The sequence below is a fragment of the Mustela putorius genome, unplaced genomic scaffold (genome assembly GCF_011764305.1).
Source record: "Mustela putorius furo isolate JIRA1106 unplaced genomic scaffold, ASM1176430v1.1 tig00000179_pilon_pilon_pilon, whole genome shotgun sequence".
Lineage (NCBI taxonomy): Eukaryota > Metazoa > Chordata > Mammalia > Carnivora > Mustelidae > Mustela > Mustela putorius.
In genome coordinates this window covers 881,915-898,201 of record NW_025421305.1, presented here as the reverse complement: position 1 = coordinate 898,201, position 16,287 = coordinate 881,915, and the positions used below count along the sequence as shown (strand labels likewise).

At 34.7% G+C, this 16,287-nt stretch overlaps 1 protein-coding gene across 5 annotated transcripts in view; it reads left to right on the top strand.

The window, feature by feature from the left end:
- TDRD3 (tudor domain containing 3) overlaps nt 1-16,287 on the top strand; it is a 164,663-nt gene that overhangs the window by 97,003 nt on the left and 51,373 nt on the right. For all 5 annotated transcript variants that reach the window (XM_045076600.1, XM_045076601.1, XM_045076599.1 and 2 more), the window contains exons 8-10: nt 980-1,120; nt 4,201-4,357; nt 5,421-5,546. In XM_045076600.1, the coding sequence (XP_044932535.1) occupies nt 980-1,120; nt 4,201-4,357; nt 5,421-5,546 (424 nt within the window). The remainder of the gene's footprint in view (nt 1-979; nt 1,121-4,200; nt 4,358-5,420; nt 5,547-16,287) is intronic.

The following is a 16,287-nucleotide window of genomic DNA, read 5'->3' as shown; positions in this document are numbered from 1 at the left end:
AGATGTTTAATTTGATACTGTACAAGTAACAGCTTATGGGTTGCTTTTCAGTCATGATTTTGTATCTTTCCAAACTCATGTTCTTTACATTCTAGTTTTTTCACTATAGTTTTAATAAAAATGAGATCAAAGCTGATTTTCAGAGGTGATTAAACATAATTATTCAAGCAAATCGGCAAAATAAGAAATAATGGACTTTAAAGTTTTTATACATAGTTGGTAAGATGGCATATTATATAATGTAAGTAATAAAGTCAGTAATGAGAGTTTTAATCTAGTATTAAAATTCATATTATTTGTTTCCTTTTTAAGATCATACAATCAGGGTCACCTGGGTCAAGGAGTCAGTGGTTTAAGTATCTGACTCCAGCTCAGGTCATGATCTCAGGATCCTGGAATTGAGGGCCACTATGAGCTCCCCACTCAGTGGGGAGTCTGCTTGTCCCTCTGCTCCTCCCCTACTCATGCACATGTGCTCTGTCTCAAATAAATAAAATCTTTTTAAAAAAAGATTATATAACCATATTACTGGATTACAGACATAATGTAGCTGATTCCTAGACATATTTAGTGCCTTGCTAAAGATAGACTTGCTATACAACCCAAGTCTCATGATATCAGTAAAGTATTATACCCTAGAATTATTTTAATAACTTATCTCCATTATGCTGGAACTATTTTATTTTCTTCTATATTGTTGTCTAAAGTTTATTCTGATGACTTGCCTAGAAGACTTAAAGATTTCAGTTAATGTAATTTTTTAATTGCTTCATCTGGACTTGTAGAAAGAAGAGATTATGGCTAGTAGGTATTTGTTTTAAAAGAATTAGTTAACATTTTGTTTTTTTTCATGTAAAACATAATCAAGAAGCTTTTAGGTGCTTCAGTTTTACTAGGTGTTTTTCGTTGTAGATTAGTCTTTAGAGCTATTTTTAAATGTTATTTACTTACATCTCTTTTGTTTTTCTCCTATCACAAGACCAAGACATTTGGAGGAGGTGGTGGTGGTGCTCGAAGTAATCTCAACATGAGTGCTGCTGGTAACCGAAATAGGGAAATTTTACAAAAAGAAAAGTCAACCAAATCTGAGGGGAAACATGAAGGTGTTTATAGAGAACTGGTAAGGCTAAAGAATCAACCACAAAATTAATGTGTTCTTCCTTGCCTTGATGATTTTTCTGTGCTCTCTCATAACTACCACTGGCTTTGTTCAGTGTATTGTGAATAGATTTCACAATTCTAAGAAGGTTTTCATTAAGGATTATAGTTAATCTATAGAAAATTTGGATTAATTGAAAGATAATTTACTTAAAACCTCCATTTTACTTAAATTTCTAATGTCCAAATAACACCTTTTAGAATGGATTGATAAAAAGCCATCAAATTAAATAGAGGACATTTAATAGAGATTATAGTCTCTAAGATGATGCACCAGGTTCATCACTTCCCTTCCCCACATCTTTCTCACATTTTGTCTGAAGTAATTTTGTTTTGCTTTGCTTCACTCTGTGGGAAAAATGTATTAGAACAAGTTCATGTATATTATGGTCTCATTTGCAAAATATACCTGGATTTTTTAGATAAATGGTAGACATCAGTGTTACTTCTGGTATGCTGCAGTGTCCTCAGATATAAGGGAACTGACAAGAATTCATTTTGTGGGACGCCTGGGTGGCTCAGTTGGTTAAGCAGCTGCCTTCGGCTCAGGTCATGATCCCAGCGTCCTGGGATCGAGTCCCACATCGGGCTCCTTGCTCCGCAGGGAGCCTGCTTCTCCCTCTGACTCTGCCTGCCACTCTGCCTGTGCTCGCTCTTGCTCTCTCTCTCTCTGACAAATAAATAAATAAATAAAATCTTAAAAAAAAAAAAAAGAATTCATTTTTTTCTCTGCCTTCAGAAGTTAAATGACTTTAGGTGATTTTTATCTGTAGGGCACAGAATACTAAGACTGGCTTAAATAATAGGGATTTATTATTTCATATAACTAGAAATTCAGAAGTAGATGATTATAAAGTTTGATAAATTCAGCCGTATAACAATGTTGAAGCTCTGGTGGGCATCTCTGTGATTTTTTGGCTTTCTTCTCAGAGTTACAGGATTCTCTGTGTATTAAAACTTCACACAAAAAGTTCAAAGGCAGGAAAGATAGTGTATGGGTCTATTTTATCAGATAAGAAAATATTTTCTGAAACCTCCAGAAAATTCCATTTATGTCTTTTTGACTAGAGCTAGGTCACATGTCTGCTTCTAAATCAGTCATTGGCCAAGGACAATGGGTTTATAAATGTGGGCCAAGCTGTCTCTCCCTTGAACATATGTAGGTTAGAGTAGATAGAGTGAGCTGAAAAAATTATGGTTTCTGACTAAAGAGGCCTTCAAACTTCAGTAAATTGAGAATACTTCTTTAGGGGATGTCTTGCCATACATAGAACATCAGAGACCAGCAGTTTGGGGTTGTGGTAAGGATTAAATACATAAAGAGAGTGACATCACAAAGATGGTGGAGTAGAGAGCTCCAGGAATTGGCCCCACCACCCAAACAACTGTTGAGCTGACAAGTACTCTTTGAAACAACTATTTGAAAACTCTGGAGCCTGGTAGTCAGACCCTTGAGCATCCGGAATAATGAGTGATGAATAAAGAGGCTGGTTACTGGCTGACCATGGCGATAATGGAAAATAGACTTCAAGGAATATAATCCTTGCAAAGAAAGACTGGAAAAGTCACCAAACAAACTCACATGGCAGCTTTCATCTATTAGCAGTAGCAGTTTCTGAAGAAGAGGGAGAATCCAATTTCCCAAATTATTGCCATTACACAGTATTCAAAATGTCCAGTTCTCAACAACAAAAAATTACAAAGCATATCAAAAATGAGCAAACTATGACCCATTCATAGGAAAAAAAGAAATGATAGAAATCATCCCTGAAGAAGCCCAGACATTGGACCTACTAAACAAAAACTTTAAATAAACTATTTTAAGTATGCTCGAAGGTCTGAAGGGAACCATTGACAAAAAACTAAAAGAAATCAAGAAAATAGTATATGAACAAGTAGGGAACCTGAGCACTTGTTGTTATATGCAACTAATGAACCATTGAACACTACACCAAAAACTAATCCTGTACTATATGTTGGCTAACTGAATATAATAAGAAAAAAAAGAGAAATTATAAAAGGAAACCAAATAGGATTACTGAAGCAGAAAAGTATAGTAGCTGAAATAAAAAATCTAATTAGCAGATTCAACATCAGACTGGAACAGGTAGGGGAAAGAATCGGTGAACTTTAATATAGGGTATTGAAATTTATTAGGTCTAAGATGCAGAAAGAGAGAAGAGTGACGAAAAATAGAGGCTAAGGGACTTTCGGGGTATCATCAAATGTACCAACGTATACATTATGTATGGGAATCCCAATAGGAGAAGAGACAGAGGAACAGAAAGACTATCCGAAGAAATAATGGTCCCAATTTCCCAATTCAGTGAAATTATGAACCTACAAATCCAAGAAGTTCAGTGAACTCCAATAGGATAAACTTAGGGAGAGAGATATACCAAGACACATTATAATCAAGTTGCTGAAAGTTAAAGACAGAGAAATCTTGAAAGCTGTGAGAGGGAGCAATTCATAAAATTCAATGGATCCTGAATAAGATATATTACCAATATCTGATCAGAAACTATGAAGCAAGAAGTGGGGTGATATCTTGAAAGTACTGAAAGGGGGGTTGGGAACCTGTTAACCAAGAACTATTATCCAACAAAGTTATTATTCAAAACTGAAGGAGACCATCAAAAGGGCAATTTGAAATACCAATGTAAATTTGAATGTAAATTTATGTACATTCAAATTTAGTACATTATTCTAGTACATTTCTAGTATCTTTGGTACTTAGTACATTATTCTAATGACTAAGTACCAAATTCTTTTGCATGTATATGTTCTTCTGTTCCTTCTTTCTTGCATTTGTTATGGTAGTTGTGAAGTCAAAGAGTACTAGAGGCACAACCCCACATATCATATAGATTTTTTCTTAACTGTTGATATGAAAAAGCAGCAAGTGAGTGATGTATTAGTATGACATTTTTCCATAAGCAGGAGATGTAATTTTTAGTTAAAAAACAGTGTATGGTTAAAAACTTATACCTTGTTTATTTATGGCCATCAGCCCACAGCTTTGCTTTTAACTTCTTATAGGTTGATGAGAAGGCTCTGAAACACATAACAGAAATGGGCTTCAGTAAAGAAGCATCGAGGCAAGCTCTTATGGATAATGACAACAACTTAGAAGCAGCACTGAATGTACTTCTTAACAGCAATAAACACAAACCTGTTTCAGGACCACCTCTGAGAGGTAGAATTCATTAAGCAATGTGCCAGATAATATTGGTTGCTTTTTTGGCTGGGGTTTCTCATGGGGGAGTGGGAGTTATAAATTCATTTCTATTTGTGGTAAGTGGAAGAGCACCAATTTTAGAACCACGGAGACTTGTTTAACGTACTCTGTTTATCTTCATCTTTGTGTACAGTAGGTCTGATAATATTTAACAGGGTTGTGATAAGCAGTAGAGAAAATAGGATATGAAGTGAGTAGATCTATTCATAATTTCTAGAACTATGCCCCTTACATAAATGACTAGTCTGTCAACTTTTTAAAATTAACAAGTGCATAACTTTTTTTTTTTAAGATTTTATTTATTTATTTGAGAGAGAGACAGTGAGAGAGAACATGAGCGAGGAGAAGGTCAGAGAGAGAAGCAGACTCCCCGTGGAGCTGGGAGCCCGATGCGGGACTCGATCCCAGGACTCTGGGATCATGACCTGAGCCGAAGGCAGTTGTCCAACCAAGTGAGCCACCCAGGCGCCCCAACAAGTGCATAACTTTTACTTAGTGTTATTCTTTAGTCATTTCAGCCTTAATCCTATATTCTTTTAAAGGATAAGCATTTAAAAAAAATTTTTATAAAAATAATTTTTTTCTCCTAGAAGATAGGAGAACATGAACAAATTCAAATTTCCACATAGATCATTTAGAGGACTAAAGGTGTTAGTTAATATAATCATTTAAAGGAATGCTTGGGTGGCTCAGTCGTTTGAGCATCTGCCTTTGGCTTGGGTCATGATCCCAGCGTCCTAGGATCAAGTCCCACACTGGGCCTTGCTCAGCATGGAACCTGCTTGTTCCTCCTGCTTGTCCTCCTTCTCTCTCTCTCTCTCTGACAAAAAAATAAATAAATAAAATCTTTAAAATACGTATATTATCGTTTAAAAACTTTTTTATTTAAAAGATATAGAATATACAGAAAATATGAAAAGAAATATAAAATCAAACTTAAGGTGACTGATGATTATATTTTAGTGTGTTTTTTCCTTTTGTTTTTGCATGCACAATAAATATATCTTATTTACTTCTTAAGGCAAAGGAAAGGGAAGGGGGAGAATAAGATCTGAAGAAGAAGAGGAACTGGGAAATGCAAGGCCATCAGCACCAAGCACATTATTTGATTTCCTGGAGTCTAAAATGGGGACATTGAGTGTGGAAGGTAGGCTAACTTAAGGTAGATTTCTTTTTAAAAGACCAAACTTTATTTGGAATTCTACAAAACAAAGGTTAATAAAGCAACTAACAATACAAACCTCTGTTGTGGGTATTAAAAATTTTAGTTACAAATTTCCTGTTTGACAGAAGCACAGTATAAAATTTGAATTGTTACATTCTGAAAATACTAAAAGGTAGCTTATTTTGCCCTCTAATTGTATGATGGATGATATCACCAAACTCTTTCCCCCACCTTTACTAGATGACAGATTTAGCTATGAAAACAGTTATGTTGGAGAATTTATATTATATAATCTTATATGAAGTTTTGACTGTGAATCGTCTATCTCTTCTTTCTCCATATATTATATATCATATGAAAAGGTTCACACAATGAGTCAATATGCTCTCACAATATGATGTATTCCTTAATATGATATATTTTAGTTATCATCGTAAATACTGTAAAGATAAATAAGTATGTTAAATGTATATCTATTTTTCTAAGCATAGGATATAATAAATGTTTTCTAAAATAATATGTTTTTAAAATACGACTCCAGAGGCACCTTGGTGGCTCAGTCATTTTTAACCATCCAACTCTTGGTTTTGGCTCAGGTTGTGAGATTCAGCCATATGTTGGGCTCTGCGTTGGGTCTGGAGCCTGCTTAAGATCCTCTCTTTCCCTCTGCCCCTTCCTCCAGCACCCCCTGCCCCCCAAAAATAAAATATGATGCCAAAAAGCTAGGGAAATACACTTTTAAATTCAGTTTTCTCTTTCAGATATATTTTTAATTAAATGAAAGCCTGGAGATAAAATGCTTTGATAACAAATTCAGTGTCCAGATTTCATGAAAATGGAAGCCTATTGCTAGATTATAAAGAAAAGGCAGTGTATTTTGAAAAAAAAATTTTTTCAATGTAGATGTGATTTGTAAGCAGACACATGTAACAGTAATATTTTCTTGGTTATAAAGCATAATGTGGTGGTTTTTCATTGCTGTTTAATAAGTTACCATGAAGCCAGTGACTTAAAACAATGCAAATTATTTCATAGTTTCTATGGGTCAGGAGTTTAAGCAAACTTAGTTGAGTTCTTTGCTTAAGATTTCAGTTGGGGCTATGACATTAGCCGAGGCTTAAGGTCCTCCTATACACTCACTGGTTGTTAGCAAAATTTAGTTCCTTATAGATTAAGATCACAGTTCCTGTTTTCTTGCTTAATGTTGCCTGTGGAGGCTCTCAGCTCTGGGAAGTTGTCGGGTTCTTGCCACCTGACCCCCTCCATAAGCAGTTCACAACAGGTTTCTTTGCTTCTATAAAGCCAGCAAGAGACTCTGTACTGCTTCTTCAAATCTCTTGACTTCCTGATATTTTTATCACAACTCCCTTTATACTCTCCCAATCAGAACTTATGTGATTTTCGCTTTCCTTCTGTTTCTGTACATTTGCTTTTGATTCCTGAGTGTCTCCAAAATCATAATGAGGTTGAGACTGAAAATGGTAATTTTATGGTGACCTGTGTATCTATTAGACTTCAGTTCTCACTGAACATATTTTATATCAACAAAATGAAATAATATTAGCATTCCATTTGCAAAAAGGTATCAAAGTTAAGATACATGACATAAGTACTACACTAAAAAACAAGCATCAGTGTTAGATTTGCTTCTAAGGACACAAATTTATGAATGCATATAGTAATACAGGTGAGTGTTTTAATAGATTTGTTTTCTTTATGTCATTGTTATTAATATGACAGAATCTGCTAGCATGTGAGAAAAATATAGACATTATAAAATATATATAATATTCCAGATCCTTGGTTTTTACAGAGAATATAATGTGACCTTCATAAATTCCTAAATTCAAGAAATTATGTATTTTAATATTTATACAGTACAGCCTCTAAATTTGATCCCAAATCACATGTTCTGCAGTCATCCTAACACCAGAAATTACCCCCTCCAACTTATATTAGTTTTTGTTTTTGTTTTGGTTTTGGTTTTTAAGAGAGAGAGAACACAAGCATGGGAGAAGGGCAGAGGAAAAGGGAGAATCTCAAGCAGGCTTTACGCCCAGTGCAGAGCCCAATGCAAGGATTGATCTCACGACTCTGAGATCATGACTTGAGCCAAAATTAAGGATCAGATGCTTAACCGACTTAACCTGGGAGGGACGCCTCCCAGGTGTCCCTTCGTTTTCTGTCATATTTGGTGACCACTATTCTCAGAGAAGCACAATTTTCATTCATTCCTAGAAGCACTGTGAGGGCAAGCCAGCTAAAAAAGATGGGAGATGGGCAGAACGCTTCTTGGAGGAGGTGGCATCTTAGACAAATCCACAGAGCAATGCTGGATTAAGGACAGTCCAAGTAGAGGGAGCTCTGCATGTCCAGGCTTGGAGACAGCAGTATAGCAGTTTCCCATCTTGGGACCGTGTAGGGGAGAAGGGGATAGAGGGCCAGAGATAGAAATGGTAAGCTGGGTACAGATACAGAGGATTTTGCCCTAAAGAGTTTTTATTTCATCTAGATGGCAGTGCAAAACTGTGAAAGGGTTTTTGGCATGAGAGCAATGAAGTTTGTTTGGTGCCTTCATGAAAACAATTTTTTTTTCTCTGTCTGCAAGGCAGATTGGGATTGGGACTGAAGCAAGACTGCATTCTATGGGTTACGAGGAATTCTTCATTCTATAAATGTATTTTATGTAGTATTTATTTATACCAGGTCTATAGCCAGTGGTGGGGATACAGGATGTAATAAAACAGCTTTTTCTAAACATTCGGGGAAATAGAGGGATCTTGTAACTCTTGCCCCAAAGAAGCTAATTGTCTAGTTTGTGAGACAGAAAAAAAACACAAATTAAAGGGGCATAGAAATACTTAAAAGGATTTATCATTTACTTAGTGTAAACAACACTGAACAAAATGTAAAGGCTTAGTAGAAGCAGTTAGGAATACAACAATCAGACATGATCTATATTTCTCCAGGCATACCTTGGAGATATTGCAGATTCAGTTCCAGACCACCACACTAAACCTTTTAGTGCAATAAAGTGAATATCACAAAAAAGTGGGTCAAATAAATTTTTTGGTTTTTCAGTGCATACAAAAGTTATGTTTGTACTATACTGTAGACTATTAAATGTGCAATTGCCTTATGTCTAAAAAACAGTAACATACTTTGATTAAAAATACTTTATTGCTAAAAAATGCTGTTATCTGAGCTTTCAGAAGGTCATAATCACTGATCACAGATCACCATAACAAATATAATAATAATGAATAAATAAAATACTGTGAGAATTACCAAAATGAGAGACAGAGACATGAAGTGAGCCAATGCAGTTGGAGAAATGGCGCTAGTAGACTATCTGGATGGAGAGTTGCCACACACCTTCAATTTGTTAAAAAAAAAACAGAAAGAAAGAAAAAAAAGTAGTATCTATGAAGTGCAATAAAATGAGGTATTCCTGTAATCTTTAATAATATTTAATCTTTTACTTCAAAGTTTTATTGTGAAAATAAGACCAATCAGTTATTTTGAATGGCTGGGTTATACTTTAATCAGACAGACTTGAAAATACTTTTTGGTTTAATATTTCATTGTTTTAAATGTTTGACCAAAAGCTGATTCTGTCAGTAGCGGCTCTTCCTACCCAAAACTTTTTCTTTGATGATGTTGACTCATAAGAGATTGATTATAACACACATGACCATAAACAGCTGGACGATAAATTGGTATGTATCACTTATACACTGAAGGTTATTGTGCCCATAGATGTTTCTTACATTGTCATGGCTCTGCCTTCATTTAATCAATCCTGTTACAGTGAAGGTGGCAGGAGAAATGTGAATGCTCGCTTGTGGTTGCCAACCTCACTGTTACTCTTTCTCTTGTTAACCCACTCAATGCTACTGCAGTTTTCTTAGGGAAACTGGGGTTCATAGTAATTGGATTGAATTGTTGAAATGCACTGAATTGTTTTTCTGCTCATTTTATGATTTTATGTGTTTTCTAAATTGGAAACAAAGCCTAAAATAACTTTTTACTTTCATAAAATTGAATCTCCACTTTGGTGTTCTCTCAGAATTTGGTCATTGTTCTATATTATCTTGAGTTCTAAAATTGAATCTTTATTGATGGGAGAAAATGTTGGCCATTTTTCTCAGGAAAATTTAGTAGGTTTTTCAGGATAAAGTCTGCTCTGTGCTGAAAATAAGAGTTGAATGCTTCATGAACAACTAATGAAAGAAGTGAGGATATTATAATTTTAATGTTCATAATGTTGGTGTCATTATGTGGGTCTGTTACAGTCCCAGATTGATTATAAATAATCATGACTGAGTGATACATGTATTGGGGGTTTTTACATTTTTGTTTCTAATTTAGTTGAATTATCAAATCTTTCTTGCTACTTTTTTTTTTTTTTTAAGATTTTGTTTATTTGAGAGAGAGAGAGAGGTCACAAGTAGGCAGAGAGGCAGGCAGAGAGAGAGGAGGAAGCAGACTCCCTGCTGAGCAGAGAGCCCAATATGGGGCTCGATCCCAGGACCCTGAGATCATGACCTGAGCTGAAGGCAGAGGCTCAACCCACTGGGCTACCCAGGCTCCCAAATCTTTCTTGCTTCTATGTTTTGTATAATAGAACTGTGTCAGGATTTTGTTCTAATTTTAATACCCTAAAAATAATCTTTTAGCTGAGTAAATGTAGGCCTAGATGGACTTATTATCATAGCAGGTTCTGTGTAATGTGTCAGGCTTCTTGAGGGAAAAAATGCATCCTTTAAGAATATACTTCTGACAAATTTAAGGCAGGTTAGTAACACATTTACCTTCATATTATATCATATAATCCTCTCTAAAAGGGTGCCATCATTTCTTTATTCTAATTTTTAAAAGTTCTGTCAGAGATTACTGATCATCACATGTACTTAGACATTTTCTTATAACATTTAAATTGGAATCAAACATAATTCTAATTCTAGTTGACATTTTTATCAGTATTCTAAAAAAAATGAGATTGGATTACATTATTCTATGAGAGTAATCACTAATTAAAGTGTTTCTATGTGATATGTAATGACTTGATGTCAACTTGGGAAGATTTAATTGATCAGCTTGTGATAGGGTTATGTTCCAGAAGACTCTTGTATATAGATTTTTCTTTTTGGATTTGGTTTTACAGACTAGATATTATAATTGGTGGCTAGATAATGAAGCCAACTTTCAAAAATCAATTTTTGTTCCATATATAACTATCACTTAAAACGATGCCCACTGAGAATGTTTTTATTTTTTTTAAAGATTTTATTTACTTATTTGACAGACAGAGATCACAAGCAGGCAGAGAGGTAGGCAGAGAGAGAGGAGGAAGCAGGCTCCCCGGTGAGCAGAGAGCCCGATGTGGGGCTCAATCCCAGAACCCTGGGATCATGACCCCCACCGAAGGCAGAGGCTTTAACCCACTCAGCCAACCAGGCGCCCCTATGTATTTTAAATTTCAACTTGAGATAGAAAGAGTAGGTTTGATTCTTTCTATTATTATGGAAGATAGTTAGATTGGCCAGAGATGGGGTTAGGAATGCCTTGAGATAGTGACTATACTCTTTTAGCTTTCTACATCTAACTAAGAACAGGATAATCTTAATTTGTTCTGAATGGGCAACAAGAGGCATTGTGAGAATAGTGGACATAGTAACTCTCTTACATCTGTATTTATCTACCATTCCCTTTTTTGTGTAATTTATTCCTAAATTTTATGTTGTCAGTTTTATATATGTTTCTTCATATTTTGCATCAAAATTTTAGAAAGCAGAATAAAGAATATAACCTAGTTATATGCAGAGTAAACACTTAAAAAAATGAAGAGAATTCAAATAAAGACATTTTTATGAGAAGGATAAGATTTAAATTAAATAAATATAGGAACTAAGAACTCAACCGACATTTATTAATGTTGGACGTAGTCATAGGTGATCAAGCTTCCTCTTTCCAGGATCCAGTCTTATCTCCCACTTTCCCTCTTTTGATTCCTGGTTCATAGAGTTCTGTAATTCCTCAAGAAGTACGATTATCTGATTCTGCCTTTTTGGCTTATTGGTGGTAATTGAGAAGAGCACCTCTTACCTAGTTGTATCTCTGTGCCTTGTACTTCCAAAGTTGGTGACTTGTGTCTTTCTTATAGGGTAGGAAGGCAGTAAGAAATAACCAGCACCTTCTTTTCATATCACATTCTTTTAAAGCATCTGTGTCCTTAGTTAGGCAGTCTCAGTTTCAAGACAATAGGCTACAGTTTAAAAGCACAGTAAAGAGTTCCAATTTCCTGTTAGGGGATGAGGAGATTTTCACTATCCTGCACTCTTTTTTGCTAAAACGTTTTACATTTGAGATTCTGTCACTTATACCATCCTATTTTCTGGCACCAACTTCTAAATTAGTTTGCTTTAAGATATAAGCCACAGAAATGCAAGTAAGCAAAAAAAAAAAAAAAAAGAATTTTTTTGCTCAATAACTGGGAAATCTTTCTATCTCTGCATTCTGCTATTTTGTTGTTGTTGTTGTTGTTGTTGACAGAGTGTCTCCACATGGTAGAAATGATTGACTTAGGTATCTCCAGGTGTAGCATAAGGCCAATATATAATGGCATAAATGGAGGTAATAAGACTCAACTTTGCAAATAAATGGGGGGGGGCAAAGATAAATACCTTTAATCATATAATTATTGGTTACCCAAGCTCAACTGAGTCCTACTAGAGGTTTTGGCATTCATGTATATGGAGTGGCTAGGATAGAAGCGCAAAGAGACTTGGAGAATGAAAACACTAGGTTATTGGTGTGTCAAATCTCCTTTTATAATATGAGATAAAAGGTAATTAAAAAATACATATGTCAGAAACAAGGAAATGGTCCTCATACCTGGAAAGTCAAACAGGAAAAGGCCTTCTTAGTCAGGAAAGGCCTGTTGGTCAGGAAAGCACAGGACATCTTAATTGATTAATTGATTTAATTGATTGCATCAGTATTGTATGTAAAGAGGAAGGAGTAGTTCCCACAGCTACCTTCCCCTTCAAAGCACGATTCTGTTATCAAAAGAAGGAGAGACTTGGACAGGATTCTGGTGCAGATAAATACGACTGATTCTTTTACTAACTTCACTCACAAATCTTTTTTTTTTTTTAAGATTTAAGACTGAACTACCCAGGTGCCCCAACTCAAAACCTCTGTATTTACCAGTTGTATGTCTTTGAGCAAGTTACATAACCTCTTAAACCTTAATATCTTTATTGCGAAATGGGGAAATAGTAGCAGCACCTAAGTTGTAAGGTTGTTGAAAAGATCAATTAGTTAATGCACATAAAGTGCTAAGCATAGTGCTTGGCACATAAGGCTCCGTATAAAGGCGGTTCTACCATGACCACCACATTCATCATCATTGTCATGATTAGCAGTAGCACCAACAGCCTCCTCCACTCATCATCCCCTTATCTCCACCGCTACTGTCCTACTCCAGGCCTTCATCAGTGCTCCACTGAATCTTTGCAGATCTTTATCATCCTATTGTCCATATCATGGTCAGTCATCTTTTAAAAATTTGAGGGCACTTGGTTGGCTTGGTTGGTTAAACATCTGAATTCAGCTCAGGTCATGATTCCTGAGTCCTGGGATCAAGTCCTACATTGGACTACCTGCTTAGCGGGGAGTCTGCTTCTCCCTCTACCCTTTCCCCTGTTCGTGATCTCACTCTCTCTCAAATAAATAAATAAAATCTTTAAAAAACAAAACAGAAACATGAATTTGATCCTACTACCCCCTTGCCTAAAATGCTCCATTATCTCTTTCCAGTGGCAGAAAAATATTCAGATTCCACTACATACACTGTTTTTGTGGTGTTCCATCACTCTATTTCCTGTGATTTTTGTGAGAAGTAGCATTTACTTAAACATTACTACATAATTTCAAATTCTGCATAATGTTGAGATATAAATAATATATTTAGATGTTATATCTAGCAGATATAATATTGGTGGTTTGATGGGTAAATGACATGACATTGCAGGCTTTTGATAGTTGTTAGGTACCTTTTTTGTTTTTGTTTTATTTTAATCAAGTTTCAAATCAGCTTAAATAGGTTGACTTAAAGATTTATAGCTCAAATTTTGAAAACTGAAGAAGATGGGGCTGTAGGAGGGAAATGTGATATAGTGGTAATGGCTTAATTGGAAAGGTGGGAAACTAAGTCAAAGAGAATATGTATATTTTAGACCAGATGTTCTTGTGAAGGGTTTCCTCAAGAAAAGATCACCCAAATACAGATCTTCCTTGACTTAAGATAGGGTTACAACCTAATATATCCGTTGTAAGTTGAAAATACCATAAGTCAAAATGCATTTAATACACCTTAGCCTAGCTTAACTTAAATGTCCTCAGAACACTTATATTAGCTTAGAGTTGAGCAAAATTATCTAATACAAAGCTTATTCTTCAACAGAGTGTTGAATATCTCACATAATCTATGGAATACTGAAATAAAAAATATGCTACAGTGCTGCACATGTAATGTCCCAACTGTGAATGTAAATTTGGTAGTGATTTGAATTTAATAATTAAATGTAAAATACTATATATGAATTTAGGGATAACCTTAGTGAAAAATTTTAAAGGAAATACAGAGAAAAATTGGTTTAAATTGGCTTACCACAAATTTGAAATGCACTTTTTAAAAGCATATCTTAGAAGGGTATTTTAAGAATAGAAAACCAAAAATTGAGGTTAATAAATGTCTTGATCAGGTACTGCAGAAGTGTGTTGTGTCCTGTTGTATAGATGTTAATTGATAAATTTAGGAACAAACTAAATTAAAAATATAAGTAACAAAGAAAAGGAAAATGGCCCATGATCTCATCACCATATTCTGTTTTTGTTTCTGTTTGAGCTCATTCTTACATACAGATGCTTTTTGTCCTAACAATAAAATATAACCATATTTCTATGTAATTATTTATTCCTGCCAGCATAATTTTTAATGGCTCCATAGTAATTGATTATTATTCCATTGATGTTGTTAGTAATTTAAAAGTTTCTAAACTCTGCTATAACAATAACCTTCCAAAATAATACTTTAGTTAAATTATTTATATAGTGATAGTTGTTTTTTCAGGCAAATGTATAGAAATCAAGTTATTTGGCATACATAGTTTTAAGATTTGTTAACCATGCTATCTGTTGTGATATATAACTGATTTTCTTTGGTACTTAGATCTATAGAAGATAGATATAGGTTTTATCAGGATGCTGGGACACACTAGCCTCTTTTTCATTTTTCCCATTCTTCTGTTTTCCTCCTCCTCCTCAATTAATGGTCCATTCATTTAAGCATTTATTGACCATAAAAATAGAATAAGTAGCCATTACTGAGCATCTTCTATATGCTAGGAACTGTTCTAGGTGCTTTGCATACTGTTAATTCATTTAATCATCTACAAATGCAAAATGTATGTTGTTATTTCCATTTGACATATAAGTAATGGGCTTGAGGGGATAAAGCATATTACCCATAAGAATTCAAGAAGTGGAACGTGGCCCCTTGTCTGTCTGATTCCTAACTCAGAACTCTTTCTATGGTGCTCCGTTTTGAAGCACCTATTGGTTTAAGGGGGGAAAGAGCAATCAAGAGTATAATTTTAAGATACATTAATTATTAAAAATCAAGGAGAGACATCAAGCATGCAGTTGAATTTAGAGATCAAGTAGGGATGGAGGAGCCAGTAAAGGAAGCTGAGAAGGCAGTTGCCAAAGAAGTAGGAGTATGGGAGAAACTGAGAATAAGGATGGAAAGTGTCCATTGAGTTTACTGAACATCAGCAGTGTACAGGTAAATGTTTAACAGCAGGCTCTGGGAGAAGAGGTGGGGGCAGGGGAATGCCCTTGTTTTTTCGCTTTTCCTGATTTCTATGGTGTAAATATTTTCACTGCTGCCAATTTCAGACTATCAACAGTTTAACAACCGGCTTCCAGATTTTTCTGAAAATTTAATGTCAGTTGTAGTACAATGTTTAAGTTGGTTCTAGCATACCACTGATTGTAGAAAACCTTGACAAAAATACTGCCAGTGAAGTGGTGGAGTTAGAAGACAAGCTGAAGGATATCCAGTAGATAAATGTTATAGGGACAATTTTAATGATTATTGAAGAGACTGGTTAGAAAGAGCATATTTAAGTTATATGCTAAGTTATATGCTTGGGATGATGAGTAATTTTTCTTGCTGTCTATCCCATTATATTTTTAAATGGTTGTGTTTTATTTTTATGATATGTGGAAAACATAATCACTTAATAACTACTTCTGTTTATATGAACCTGCAAGGCATGAGACATAATCCTTGGTCTTATATTTTATAATCTAAGTCAGAATTCATACAGAATAAATTTGTAGAGGAAGTCATTTTTTATTGAGGAAACAAGTATATAAATTTTGAGCTGACAGACAAAGTTTTAGAGCCAAAGAGTTTTATGATCATTACAGAATATACACAACATCTAAAGATATTTTATACAAAAAGTCCTGATTTGTATTGTTGAAAATTTTTAGGTAAAAAAATTTATGTATAAAGTGGCTGAAATATAGACATAGAAATATTAGAAAGTGTTATGCTTCATTTATAATGTGAATTCATATACCAGTTAGTTGAGACCAGCTTTTTGTAACAAATACATTTAATGATTTATTTCTGTTTTGTTTTGCT